Source organism: Poecilia formosa, unplaced genomic scaffold (genome assembly GCF_000485575.1).
Source record: "Poecilia formosa unplaced genomic scaffold, Poecilia_formosa-5.1.2 Scaffold82, whole genome shotgun sequence".
In the NCBI taxonomy this organism is placed as follows: Eukaryota; Metazoa; Chordata; class Actinopteri; order Cyprinodontiformes; family Poeciliidae; genus Poecilia; species Poecilia formosa.
The window spans coordinates 735,449-747,625 of record NW_006800021.1 but is presented as its reverse complement, the minus strand read 5'-3'; the positions used below and the strand labels follow the sequence as shown (position 1 = coordinate 747,625).

The 12,177-nt window shown below is 43.5% G+C and overlaps 1 protein-coding gene across 8 annotated transcripts in view; it reads left to right on the top strand.

The window, feature by feature from the left end:
* Positions 1 to 9,099, top strand: part of fbrsl1 (fibrosin-like 1) — a 254,770-nt gene extending 245,671 nt beyond the window's left edge. For 5 of the 8 annotated variants that reach the window (XM_016673819.1, XM_016673818.1, XM_016673817.1 and 2 more), the window contains 8 exons: positions 620 to 691; positions 1,263 to 1,292; positions 1,594 to 1,665; positions 2,320 to 2,452; positions 3,551 to 3,634; positions 4,604 to 4,687; positions 5,622 to 5,880; positions 6,602 to 9,099. In XM_016673819.1, coding sequence (XP_016529305.1) covers positions 620 to 691; positions 1,263 to 1,292; positions 1,594 to 1,665; positions 2,320 to 2,452; positions 3,551 to 3,634; positions 4,604 to 4,687; positions 5,622 to 5,880; positions 6,602 to 7,901 — 2,034 coding nt within the window. In that variant the 3' untranslated portion in view covers positions 7,902 to 9,099. The remainder of the gene's footprint in view (positions 1 to 619; positions 692 to 1,262; positions 1,293 to 1,593; positions 1,666 to 2,319; positions 2,453 to 3,550; positions 3,635 to 4,603; positions 4,688 to 5,621; positions 5,881 to 6,601) is intronic. The other 3 variants (XM_007556970.1, XM_007556971.1, XM_016673820.1) reach the window with 3 other exon arrangements.
* Positions 9,100 to 12,177: the final 3,078 nt, after the last annotated feature.

The following is a 12,177-nucleotide window of genomic DNA, read 5'->3' as shown; positions in this document are numbered from 1 at the left end:
AACCAAGTATGAACTGGATCCAAATGACCAGCAAACACTAAATTGTAGCTCTCTGATTTAGTAGCCTGAATAAACAGCCGACATGCCAATACGATAGAATAGTTTTTTTGCTAAATAACTTCTTGGTGCGTTTATTTTCAGATACCTCAACAAAGCTGAAAACGGCTAACTTCAGGTCTTCTTTGTCTTGTAAAATAATCTCTGTAGATTATTTTACAGAGATTAAAATAATCTCTGTGTGACTGTGTGACCATGGGAGCTCGTTCTTATGCACAGTTTCATCAGACAGGGCCGGTCAAACCAAAGAAATCTGCCAAATCTGGTCAAAAGCCTTAAATCTCCCATTGCATTTCCAGTCATGCTTTACAGAAGCTTGAAATTAAAAGCAACAGAAAAACTGGCAACAAGAAAATGATCAACAAGAAACACCCAAGTAGAAATGCACTAATCCACTCAGGGAACAGCTGAGTACACCTGCTGAGTTCAAGAAATCCCCATTGAACATGCCTAGATCACAATAATCTTCAAAGAACACATTAGGTTGCTAACGTCTAGTTTTTGTCTACTGTACTTCTGGCTTATTTTTAATACCGAGCATTTTTCCTGTTGTTTCTGCCAGGCTTCTAATCCCATTGACGTAGCAGCGCGTCCTGGAGCCGTTCCTCACACACTTCTACAGAAGGATCCCCGGGTAAGCATGGCCGCCATCATTCTGCCGTGGTGCTTCTGGTGAATGCCAAACACACACAACAAGCGAAACTATCGGGTGCGTTCCACTTACCTCAGAAGTCGGAGTCAGAAACGTTTGCGGTAATAACATTCCGGTTGACGTAGTCGGAGAAATCGGGATTTCAACATGGCGGCGCGCAAGTAGAGGTTGTTTGCAGTACTGCTTATGAACATCGTTTTAAGCGAACGCCACTTTTTAATTTGTTCAGTTACATTTGCTATTGGAAACGTTGATTTTATTTTACAAGTGTCTCTTGTAAAATAAGCATGTTTCCACCACAGCTTACTACTGTTGATGTGGCCAGCGGCCATATTGAAACGTAAAGTCGGCCATAAAAGTCCTCACTGGAGGTCGTCAGAGTTACTCCGAATTTTTTACTCCAGTGGGCTTTCCAGTTGATTTTTCTGACTGCAAATGGAACGCACCATAAGTCTTAGCGTCTTTAGAAACTTGTATTTTATGAGTCTAAACATTAAACCTGCTTTGACATGTCTATATTTCTGTTATTAATGATCCTCTGTTGTCCATACAGATGAGTGATCCATTCAGGACATCTGTTAGGGTGAGTTGACACATTTGTTGATTTATCTAAAACCCTTTAGTTCTCTGGCCAGGCCACAAAGTCTCATGTACAATCCCAGTCAAGCTGATGCTGGGCTTTGGAGTATCGGGGTTAAGCATAAGCTCCGTACTGGGTTCAAGCCAGGGATACATATTTCTAAATTGGTTGCCTGGTTAAAATTTCTGACTTCTGCTTTGTCGTCTGGCCAGAAATTCCTAATGCCAGCATTGATTTTTAATTTTTTTTTAGCTCGCTAAATTAAAGCCAGGACGCTGACTGTAGTTTCTCTTCAAATTTTTAGAAACCTGGCAAGTGGTGCGCGGTACATGTCCAGATTGCATGGCAGATCTACCACCACCAGCAGAAAATGAAGGTGCGTGAGACGGACCGTTCTGTCTTCCAGAAGATTTATCGTCATGTCAAACCAGACACATAGCAGTGATTGTTAAATAATCACCTACTATACACAGAGATTACATATGCTAAGAATAAATTACCCACAAACGAGCCGCTGGTTTGAAAAGACTAGGCAGAGCTGGTAACTGATGATCATGAATACTTTGGGTTCATTGTATCTACGCAAAACATGTAAACCAAAGTAAAAATGATCTAAATGTTTATATTTAAAACAGGAAACATCAAATTATTCCTTCTTCTAATGACTATAGTAATATTAATATCACTAACATATACACTATAAAACTACATTTTACCTTTTAATGTTAGAATAATGTAATGTATTCTAACATTATTGCCGATAACAATTTTATCTGGAGTTTTTTTTTATATTTATTAGTTAGATTTTGATTCAAAGGCTTTCTTCGGCCTTTGGATCTTTGTCATCGTGGATTTATTGCTCCTAATCAGCTTGCATGGATGGTTTGACAGAGCTAGCCGGAACTGGAGAAACGCAGCGAAAAACGAATAAACCGCCTGCTGTGTCACTGGAAATGCCTCGCCCGCCGTTATCCGCTGGCCTAGTTTTCCTTTGTCTGACTGTCGTCGTCTCTGCCTCTTTGAATTACAGCAGATGCAGCTCGACCCCCACAAGCTGGACATGAACGGGAAGCTGGACCTGTTCAGTCGACCTCCGGCCCCAGGAGTCTTCCCAGGCTTCCCCTATCCCCACGACCTGGCACGACCCCTGTTCCCCTCCACAGGTCAGCTGATTTCCTAAAACCTAAATGTAAAAAAATCACAAGTGATCTTATTACTGAAGCTTTTCTGCCTTTATGCAAATAAGAATTTCTAATTTCATTTAAAAAAAAACAAAAAAAAAAACATGCTGATGAAACGGAGTGGGTATTTTTCCTCTCGTGTAGTGTTTGGTTAATTATAGGGCTTTTTCAGCAAATGTTTTGCCAGTAAAGGAAATCAGATTTGTCTATGAATATGCATGACTCTCAGATAGGTAATTGACTGATTTGCCCTGCGTTGGGGCGGGTGGGGGGCTACAACAGAAAGGAGAATGCCCTTTGACTGGTAATTATGCTGTGGTTTGTCAGAGGCATTCATATAATTGGCTCTTTCATTAACAATTCATGAGATGTGGTTGATGGTAACAATGTTTTGTAAAAGAAGCCATTTAGTTGTGTATTCAAAACCTGACCTTGCCGTGCCGCTGCAGGTTCAAGCACAAACGCGTAACCGCGGCAATAAAAGGGAAATGTGAACGGCAGCCCGCGTTGACTCTGTGTTCAACATGTTTTTGCATTTATTCACATTTTATTACTTCTTAGCGTAGGAACAGATCAAGATTTTTTTTTTCTTTTTAACGGGTTTCTGTGGAATATTTCTGTCGTCAACATCTTACCTGCACTTGAACTCCTTTGGTGTTTTTCATTTAGAGTAAATCTTGGTCTTAAAATAATTCTAATCTGACAAATGACAATTGTTTATGCAAATGTCTTTTTTTTTGTTACTTTGTTACCATCTTTATGTTTGCATTATGTGATTACCTACAAAGAATTGTTTAGCTGATAAATGATCAGTGGGAAATAGAAAGGAACATGTAAGGATTGTTGCTAGCGCACCACTGCCTTTTTTTTTTTTCTTTTTCTGCATAAAAGGTTTAAAGGTTAAAAAAAACAACATAAAATAACATTAGGATTAAACCCCTGTTATGTTTTTGATATTGGATTTAAATCTCCCACAGCAACTAACCTACATTAATACTAAACAAGACTTGTTTTGAAGGGAGTTTCTTAGAGATTAAATTCCCATATTACTGAATAATGTGAGTGCGTCTGTGTTGATAGGCTCTGCACACCCAGCACCCTCCCCGTACGGCTCCGCCCCCCACCCCAGTGGCTTCCTGCCTCCAAGCCATTTGGCAGGTAAGTGTAAGTAACCGCACATTCACAATCGTTTGACCATATATCTCCTCTTTCTCTCCATGCATTCCCTGCTCATTCTCCCCGTTTTTTGACTCGGGTTTGAACATGGGGTAAAAAAAAAAAAAGCCACCAGGGCGTCATTCAAATCGCAGATAGATAAAGTTTGGATCTCAGCTTTGGTTTTAATGATCCTATTGACCACGAGCTGTTGTATATTTTTTAAGGAGACATGCAGCTCATGGATGTATCTGGTATAACTCCGTCTGGGCTCATAAACACAAACATGGCTTCCAGACAGAGACTATGTTACACTATTTTCTGTGCAGCATAAATTTTGTCTTTTACGGAAACGGACTGGATTTTACATTTATTGTACTTCATTTATTTCTTTTTTTTTATTACAGAGAGCTTATTTGGACCTAGAGTTACCAATTGATGTCATTCAATAAACTGAAGATCAAATAATTTTTTATCTGAAGAAAATAAATAAAATGAAATGAAACATTCTAATAATTTCAGCTTTTTTTCGGGGGGGGGATTATTCATTTAAAATCGACTGATGAATGTTATTCATACATGTTTTTTGCCCCCTGTAAGTGGTCAAGCTGCTACACTGAAGTCAATCATTCACCAGATATTCAGTTTAATTAGCTCTCAGTTTCCCCGTCCAGCACCGGACCACCGTCAACATTGCTCCAAGAAATTCAAACTAATTTCCACATCAGGGAGATTTGTTTCTCTTGCCCTATCAAACTCCAGTCAGTGCCAGTAAATCCTGCGTCCTGGCTGCCATACGACTTACCAGGCAGGGAGTTAGGATGGCAGCGCTAACAAAATAAAAAAAAAAAAACACAGAAGGAGAAAGGAAAAAAAAAACTCGCTTGTAAGAGAAAAGCTGAGTAAAACGGGTTGGTGTCGGGGTGAGTACTGCTAACCGGCTCCCCCTCTTGCTAATCCCTGTTTGGCATTTTGCAGATCCTTTCAGTCGCTCCAGTTCCTTTGGCGGCCTCGGCAACCTTTCAACCAGTGCCTTCGGAGGATTAGGCAACCCCTCGCTTGGTAAGCGCTGCCCGGCTCTCTCCTCCTCCACCGGCTTCCCCTCTTCTCAGTCGGGGCCCCCTGTGGCCAGAAGCACAGCACAGAACAGAGCAGAGCAGGAAAGCGTTAGGCAACAGGGAGAGCGAGGAGAGGAAGGCAAAAGACACTTAGCTCTAGTTTCTGTGTCAAACCAAAAACCCCTGGCCCTGGGAGACCCGACAAAGCAGTACAACACACAGCAAAGCAAAGCAAAGCAAAGCTCCTCCCTGCCTCCACTTCATCCATCAATGATGTTTCCAACAGCCTGGCTTTAATCTGACTTCACTGCTGCCAGCAGGCGCTCTTAGGTTTGCTGTTTGGTGACAATTCATCTATTAATTATTCGACAAGCCCCCTTTTTGCATCTCCATGGAGGGGCTTTCTCTTTTCTCCCTCTGCATCCTTCCCTCTATGTTTTCCTCTCGTTTTCATTATCCCCCCTGTTTCTGTGTGCCAAATCAGTCACCCTGTTGTGAAAATGGGATGTGATTGGACTAGACATGCTGTGGAATGCTAAGGTCTCCCTTGGCTTTTCACAGCTTTCTTCTCCAGAGGGTGAGTGAGTCTCCTCTGTTCATCCGGTGCAGAAAATGGAGAGGAGGAAAAGGGGGGGTGTTGGGGTGGGGGGAGAAGCCCTTCAGTCCCAAAGCAAAGCCTGTGTTGTGGGGAGCCATTAACCTCTAACTCTTCCAAGCAGCTTCGGGGAGAGAACCTCCAGAGACAAAGACAAAAGCAGCTTTTGTTGTCGAGTCTTTCTCGTCTTATGTGTCCTCAAGAAGGTTTTGTGCCCAATTAACTTAGAGAGTCCAATGTCTGTCTGCCTTCTTTCTCTTTTTCTTTTTCTTTCTTTCTTTCTTTCTTTCTTTTTTCCTTTCTTTCTTTCTTTCTTTCTTTCTTTCTTTTTTTCCACCGTCAGGGTCCAATAGTGTGTTTGGTTCCAAGGAGGGGCCAGGAGGACTGCCCACTTTTGGCAGCCCCCACCACGACACCTGGAACAGGCTGCGACGCACACCGCCATCTTTCCCCACCCCGCCGCAGTGGCCCAAAACCGGAGAGGCTGAGCGAAGCAGTTCCGCCAACAGCCACGACCGAGAGCGAGACAGAGAGCGAGAGCGAGAACGGGACAGAGAGAAAAGAGACTCGTCCATCGGGAAAGAGGAGAAGGATAAGGACAGGTGGGTGGAGGACGGATGGCTTTTGTTTTCAGACACTTGGGACTTTGTATAAATTAATACTAGATATTGGTGAAACTCTCTAAAGTACTACAAGATTTGGGTTACCAGATCAATCCCCGCTTCGTCCATCTTCATCTTTTTGTCCTTGCGCTGGACACTTCTCTTGCCTGCTGGTGGTGGTCAGAGGACCTGATGGTGCCGGTCTATGCAGCTGTGGCTACTGCCCAGTAGCTTGCTACCATCAGAGTGTGAATGTGTGTGTGAATGTGTGATTGACTGAATGTAGTATGAAGTTCCTCTGGGATATCTGGACTTGATAAAGCTCAAAATGATGAAAGAGCAACTGGATCTTGAAAAATGTGAAACTCCAACTATTAATCTGACGTAGTGTCCATGTAAAGTGATTTGTAGTTGCCTCCTATATGTAAATAAGTTACATCACAAAGCAAACTAAAAGCAGATGTGCGAAAAAAGTTGACAAAAAGAAATTGGGAGAGTTTCTCTAAGCAAGGGTTTAGCAGATTGTAGAGGTGACTGAAATTCAGAAGCAGAAGGTAATTAAGATGAGGATAAAGTTAGAGAAAGCCGACAAATTTGTTTTTTTGTTTGTTTTTTGTTTTTTGGAAGACTATGTTGGAACCAAAATAGTATCATTTGATTGAAAAGAATCTGCTTAATATAATGTGCTGATTCAACAAGTTGTTCCGTTGTACCGTTACAGGGACTCCGTGGATCGCAACCGCCACTCTAACCGCTCTTCTCCTGCCTCGGCACCAGTCAGCTACCAGATCAGCAGTCTGATTCGCTCAAACAGTCAGAACTCTAGCGATTCAGGTCGGCATCACAGCGGCAGTGTAGACCGCGTCCGGGAGGCGGAGAAAGAGCTGCTAGAGCGCCAGAGGGAGTCATCTCTAGCCGACATAAAGGTAAAGGAGAGCCGCTCGCCGGGGAAGGAGATGCTGGAGAGGCGGACCTCAGAGGACTCCATCAAACCCACGCAGCGTACGCCTTCGCCCTACTCCAAGGCCATGATCAATGAGCAAAGCATGAAGCTAGCCGGTGGGCTCCCATCTGCGATCAAGGACATAGAGAGAAAGGAGCCTCCGTCTGCAGAGCTCCTCCACAAAGTGAAAAATGACATGAAGATTAAGGAGGAGAGAAAGGAGGAGCAAGAGGTCATGGTGGTGAGTTCAGAGCCAGCGCCCCAACCTGCAGTACAGATCCTCCCTGTACCTGTCAGCCAACCAGGAAACCCTCACCACCACCACCCACCGTTGTCACAGCAGCCTCCTCTTCCCTCGCCCCGTGGTAGTGACATCCCGACACCGGGCCTACACGGTGTCCCCATGTCACACTCTCTTCCTCTATCCATGAGTGCCATGCCTCAGATGGGCAGCCTCAATGTACTGGACAGAGCCCGTATGGCTCCCTTCATGGGGGTGAGCCCGCTGGCAGGACGGGAGCGCGTGCCACACACCGCCTTCCCCTGGGACCCGCTTCGAGAGGCCTACCGCAGCCTGGACCTGCAGCGGCGCATGGACTTCCAGCTCAGGGCCGAGCAAGGACACCGCTTCCCCAGCGTGTACGAGCAGGAGCGCGCCTACCGCGAACGGGAGGCTCACGACTATTCTCACCACGAGCACCTCCTGGAGGTGCGCAGGGAGCACGAGAGGATGCGACAACAGGCAGAGGAACGAGAGCGCCTCCACCTGAGGGAGGAGCTTGACAGGGCCCGCCTCCATCAGCTACACCAGTCGCCGATGGAGGGCCATCTACCCCACATGCCCCCCTTTATGGCACACTTAGGAGGCATGCCATACCCAAGACTTAGCCCCTCTACAGGACACAACGGTCCTCTGAACAGAACGCCCCCTACCGCCGCGTTAAGCGCGCCCCCGCCTCTTGTGCCAGCTGGCAGTGCCCGGCCAGCCTCACCCAGGAGGACTACCCCCCTCACCACCACCCAGGACCCGAGGGACTATTCCCCGTCTCGCAACCCCAAAGAAGTAGAGGCTCGGTAGTTTCTGGAAACTCGGCAAGCTTCGCTTCTGTTTTGTGGAATACCATGATCAAAGATGCACTGCTCCTTAACCAGAGAGGAGCGAACCTCCCCAAGGGAAAGGGTATGATTGTACAAAGTAAAGGTGTGTAAGGCTAATTAAGCACATGCCATGGCTATTTTTAGTGGACTGGATGTTCAATAATGTCGGTAAAGATGACACAAACGTGTGGATGTTTATTTCCGACTTAAATATTTGATAATTATTAATATATTAATCCAATACCTTATTTCTGCTTTGTGCCGAAAGGAAAGGTCCTAAATAAGTTTGTACATTTCCTATCTTTGTTCCATGTATAGATATGATTTCTATGAATTTTATGTACTTTGTGCATTAGTCTTGCCTTTTACAATATTTATCCCAGTCTATTGTGAGACATATCCTTTATGATAATGTAAAGACTTGATTTTGGATTCAACCATCAGTAATTTAACCTCATGGTACCTGGATATCCTCAATGATGACAATGTACATTGCTACATTATCAATTTATTTTGTTTATTTGGTTTGCCTTTGAGATATGCAGATAAATATATAAATATATATATAAATATATATAATTATATATAATGTTTGTTCAGTCTCTGTAAAGAAAACTGATGTAAATAACCTGTTAATATTCTTTGCTGCAAGATTGCGTTGTAAATTTATTAGTCTTTTTAACCATTTCTAGAAAAACGAAATTAAACGAAACAACGTGGAATCACCTGCCTGTTGAAAATCATGGTGTCAAACAGCCGGCCAACAGATGGAAGTCACAAAGGGAGGGTGTTGTACGGAAGCCTAGATGGATCGTCTGCAATCTATGCAAAGCAGCACACAACACCCTAACAAAACGAAATCTACTGGAACAAACTGACAATACTGGAGAAGCTGAGAGAAACTTGGATTTAGCACATGTTTATATGTACCAATGAAAATCATCTGGATTATTCAAAGACTTCCAAGTCAGAAACTGGACCAGCTCCAAACAGAAAACGGACACTGTTGGGTGGACATCAGAAGGACTTTATCTGTCAACCTTGTGGTGTTGTGCAGTTGTTTTTCTTAGACTCTTGTATACAAAAACAGTAGAGTTTTAGGCGTGGAAAAAAAAAAAGAAAAATGAACATTCATGGTTTAAAATGTACGGAATAAAGTTTGGACCTAATGTCAAACACTTCCGGTCTACCTTTCGTCCCGCTGTAAAAATGAGTAGCGAATCCGTCTGCCGGTCAAAGCTGCCGAGTGGTATTTCACGATGAGATTGATGGCTTCGCCGATAACTCTTCTGCCTCCGTTTTCTCACAATTCAGTGTTTTCTCATTTTATATCTAGCTATTACTATGAAATCATAAAGTCAGCTGAGCTGGGCCAGCCAAGTATAGCCCCGGCCATCAGATCATTTGACCATAATCTGTCATACATGGGCTGCAGAGCTCTTCGTGGTGGAATCAATGGGATTGGGCCAAGGCAATACAGGGAGGACTAATAGAACATTGATTTTGTATGAAAGCGGGTTTTGAGTGTTTGTGTTGCAGGTAACCGGTATTGACTGGCAGCCCAGCGGCATATTGACCTGCGGTCTGGACTCATTACGGGGAGCAACGCCTGGGAGGAAGGCTATCGGATGGCGGGGAAGAAGCTCCCCCCTTCCTCGTGCGTGCCACTCATCTGCTTTTCTAATGAGGCCGGAAGGCTCTCCGGAGTGGGCCGCAGAGGGAGTCCTGAGGTGCCCCCGTCCTGTTATCGACAGGGCAGCGGCTGCGCTCGCCGCCTGTCTGGAGACGGCCAATTCATCCTGATAATGCTTCGACTACTCATCTCGCCGCCCGGCGCTCTGCTCCTCACGATCCTGTGCCATGGTAGCAGCCCCTTAATGACAGCGTGGATCAAACCGTGGCCAGGTCATTAGGGGATGTTATTGAAAATCAATTGCGCTCCTGTGTCTCGCACACTCCAACAGGGTTTTTTTTTTTTTTTTTTTTAAAAATGGCTCCTTGAAAAGACTGTTTGCCAGAATCTGGCCGGTGTATTGGGAAGGCTTAAATCACTATCACTTTCAATTTAGACTCCTGGTAATTGAACCACATATTCCTCATGTGGGTAGCATCTGTCAGAGGCTGGCCTCGCATTAGCACTGAGTGTTCTTCGACCCAGGATGACAAAAAACAAGGACTGTGTCTCGCAAAAATATTCGCATGCTTTGTTACATTACGGCCACAGCATCCAGCTGTACAGACTCATTCATTGAGTTAGGATGTTAATATCTATTTATTTCAGTAACTCCATCACCAAGCGGAACACATTGTAAAGATTAATCAGACTAATACTGATGTTTTAACACCTTTATTTCTCTTAATCATGATGATTTTCTGCTAGCAATCATTAAAAAAAACAAAATATAAGATTAAAGTATAACACCAGACCAATAAAAAATAAAAATAAAAAAAAAACACTGATACATTTTTATGTGCCACTTTTCTAAGAACTCTGACACTTTATGGGAATCAAACAAAACTACAAAGAGAGCGCAAAAAACAAAACACTTTAATACATAGCAGTGGGCATAAAAACACAATAAGCATAAAACAGGACATTATTTGTACTTTAGAAGCTGTTCTGAGAAGGTGCATTTTGAGATGTTTTTTTAAAACAGACATGTTTGCTTAATTAAGATACCTGCTTAAAGGTTGTTTTCAAAAGGTACTTTTAATCTGACAAACACAACTCAACGGGACGCATATTCTAATTTATTGAATATGACCGTAAAGTGTAAGAAAACTGATATATTGTTTGTAATTTAGTTTTTTCATGCTTCTTATAATTTAGAACAGGCAAGCTGGTATCAAAAAATACAAATGCATGCCACACTTTTCAGATCTCTATTTGCACACAAAAATAAAAAGGAAAACCATAAGTCATTTTGTTTCAACTTCACAGACGCATTTTTCCACCTCTGGTTATGAAATCCCCTGAAATTTACGATTGTTGCAGAATTTGAACAAGTTCAAAGTGGATACTTTTGTGAGGCCCTGATTCATATCCCTCTTACTTGTCACGGTGTGGTGATGTATATATATATATTTTTTCTGGAACAAAGTGTTTACCAGGTGAGCTTCGGTGTACAGAAACGCACTCGATCAGCCTGTCTTGTGTTTCAGCGGTTTTTACCGCTGCGGCCCTCCAGAGATGAAAAGCTCCATCAATTTCACTCATCGTCTGGCAAGGTCAATTTATTTCAGCACACAGTCTATCATCAGATGGGAAACGATTGACACCTCGCCTAACACATCCAACCTAAGGTGGATTATCAAAGCGTCTGCAGTTGTCACTTTCTTTTTAGAGTCATTACTCATGTGTGGGAGCGATTTTTTTTAAGATGATTATTTTTGTCTCTTTCCAGGACTGTACATAATTTTTCTTTTTTTTATTTCCTCATTTCTCATTGACGTTGATTGTCGTTATAACAGGATTTCTTGTTACAGCGCCTTTGCGAGATAGAGAGAACGCTCTTTTTGGACATTTTTTTGTTTTTCCTCATAATCCCAATTAATAGGATACAGCGGCATTTGAGGTAAGACGTTGTCTTATTGTTCCAGTAATCCTTTTTTTTTTCCATTTTTTTGAGAGAAACCTCGATGCTGAGGGTTTGGGATTGAATTTTCATGGTATCAAATGGCTCCAAAAAAAAAAAAATAAAAGCGCTTGGCTGGCACAGAGCTGCACCCCAGATTCAACGAGCAGTAGAACAGGCCAGAGGGACTTCTTACGGAGCACAATGGCAGCTAATAACACAGTGCCAAGCTAATAGGATGGGCAAGAAATGAATGGTTCGGTCCAAGCTTCTTTTCTCTGTCCTCCCCCGACTGATAAAACATGTATGAAAGCCTTTCTGAGCCACCGTATAGTGGCTCCCTTGACTTCTTTCCCCCCAGCGAGACTTAATGCATTAGTTCTCATTTGAAAGCTGTTTTGAAATGGAAATTGCTAATGAGGCGGGAGGCCCCGGCCATGATCCGCATTTGGATTGCCGGGCTCCTTTTTGCTGAGGCCTGGTGATTTGGGAGGTGGCGGCGGCTCTTCTTGGTGTTCAAGCCTGTCTGTCTGTGGGGGACAGCAAACCCTGACGAGTCGACAGTCATTCTGCGCCACTAAACTACATCTGAACGGAGTGAATTTGGTGAGAGAGCATTGAGTCGAGGAGGGCTTTGGCGGTGGCTCGCTGTCAGTTCTTTCTTTGTGAGAGTGCGTGTTG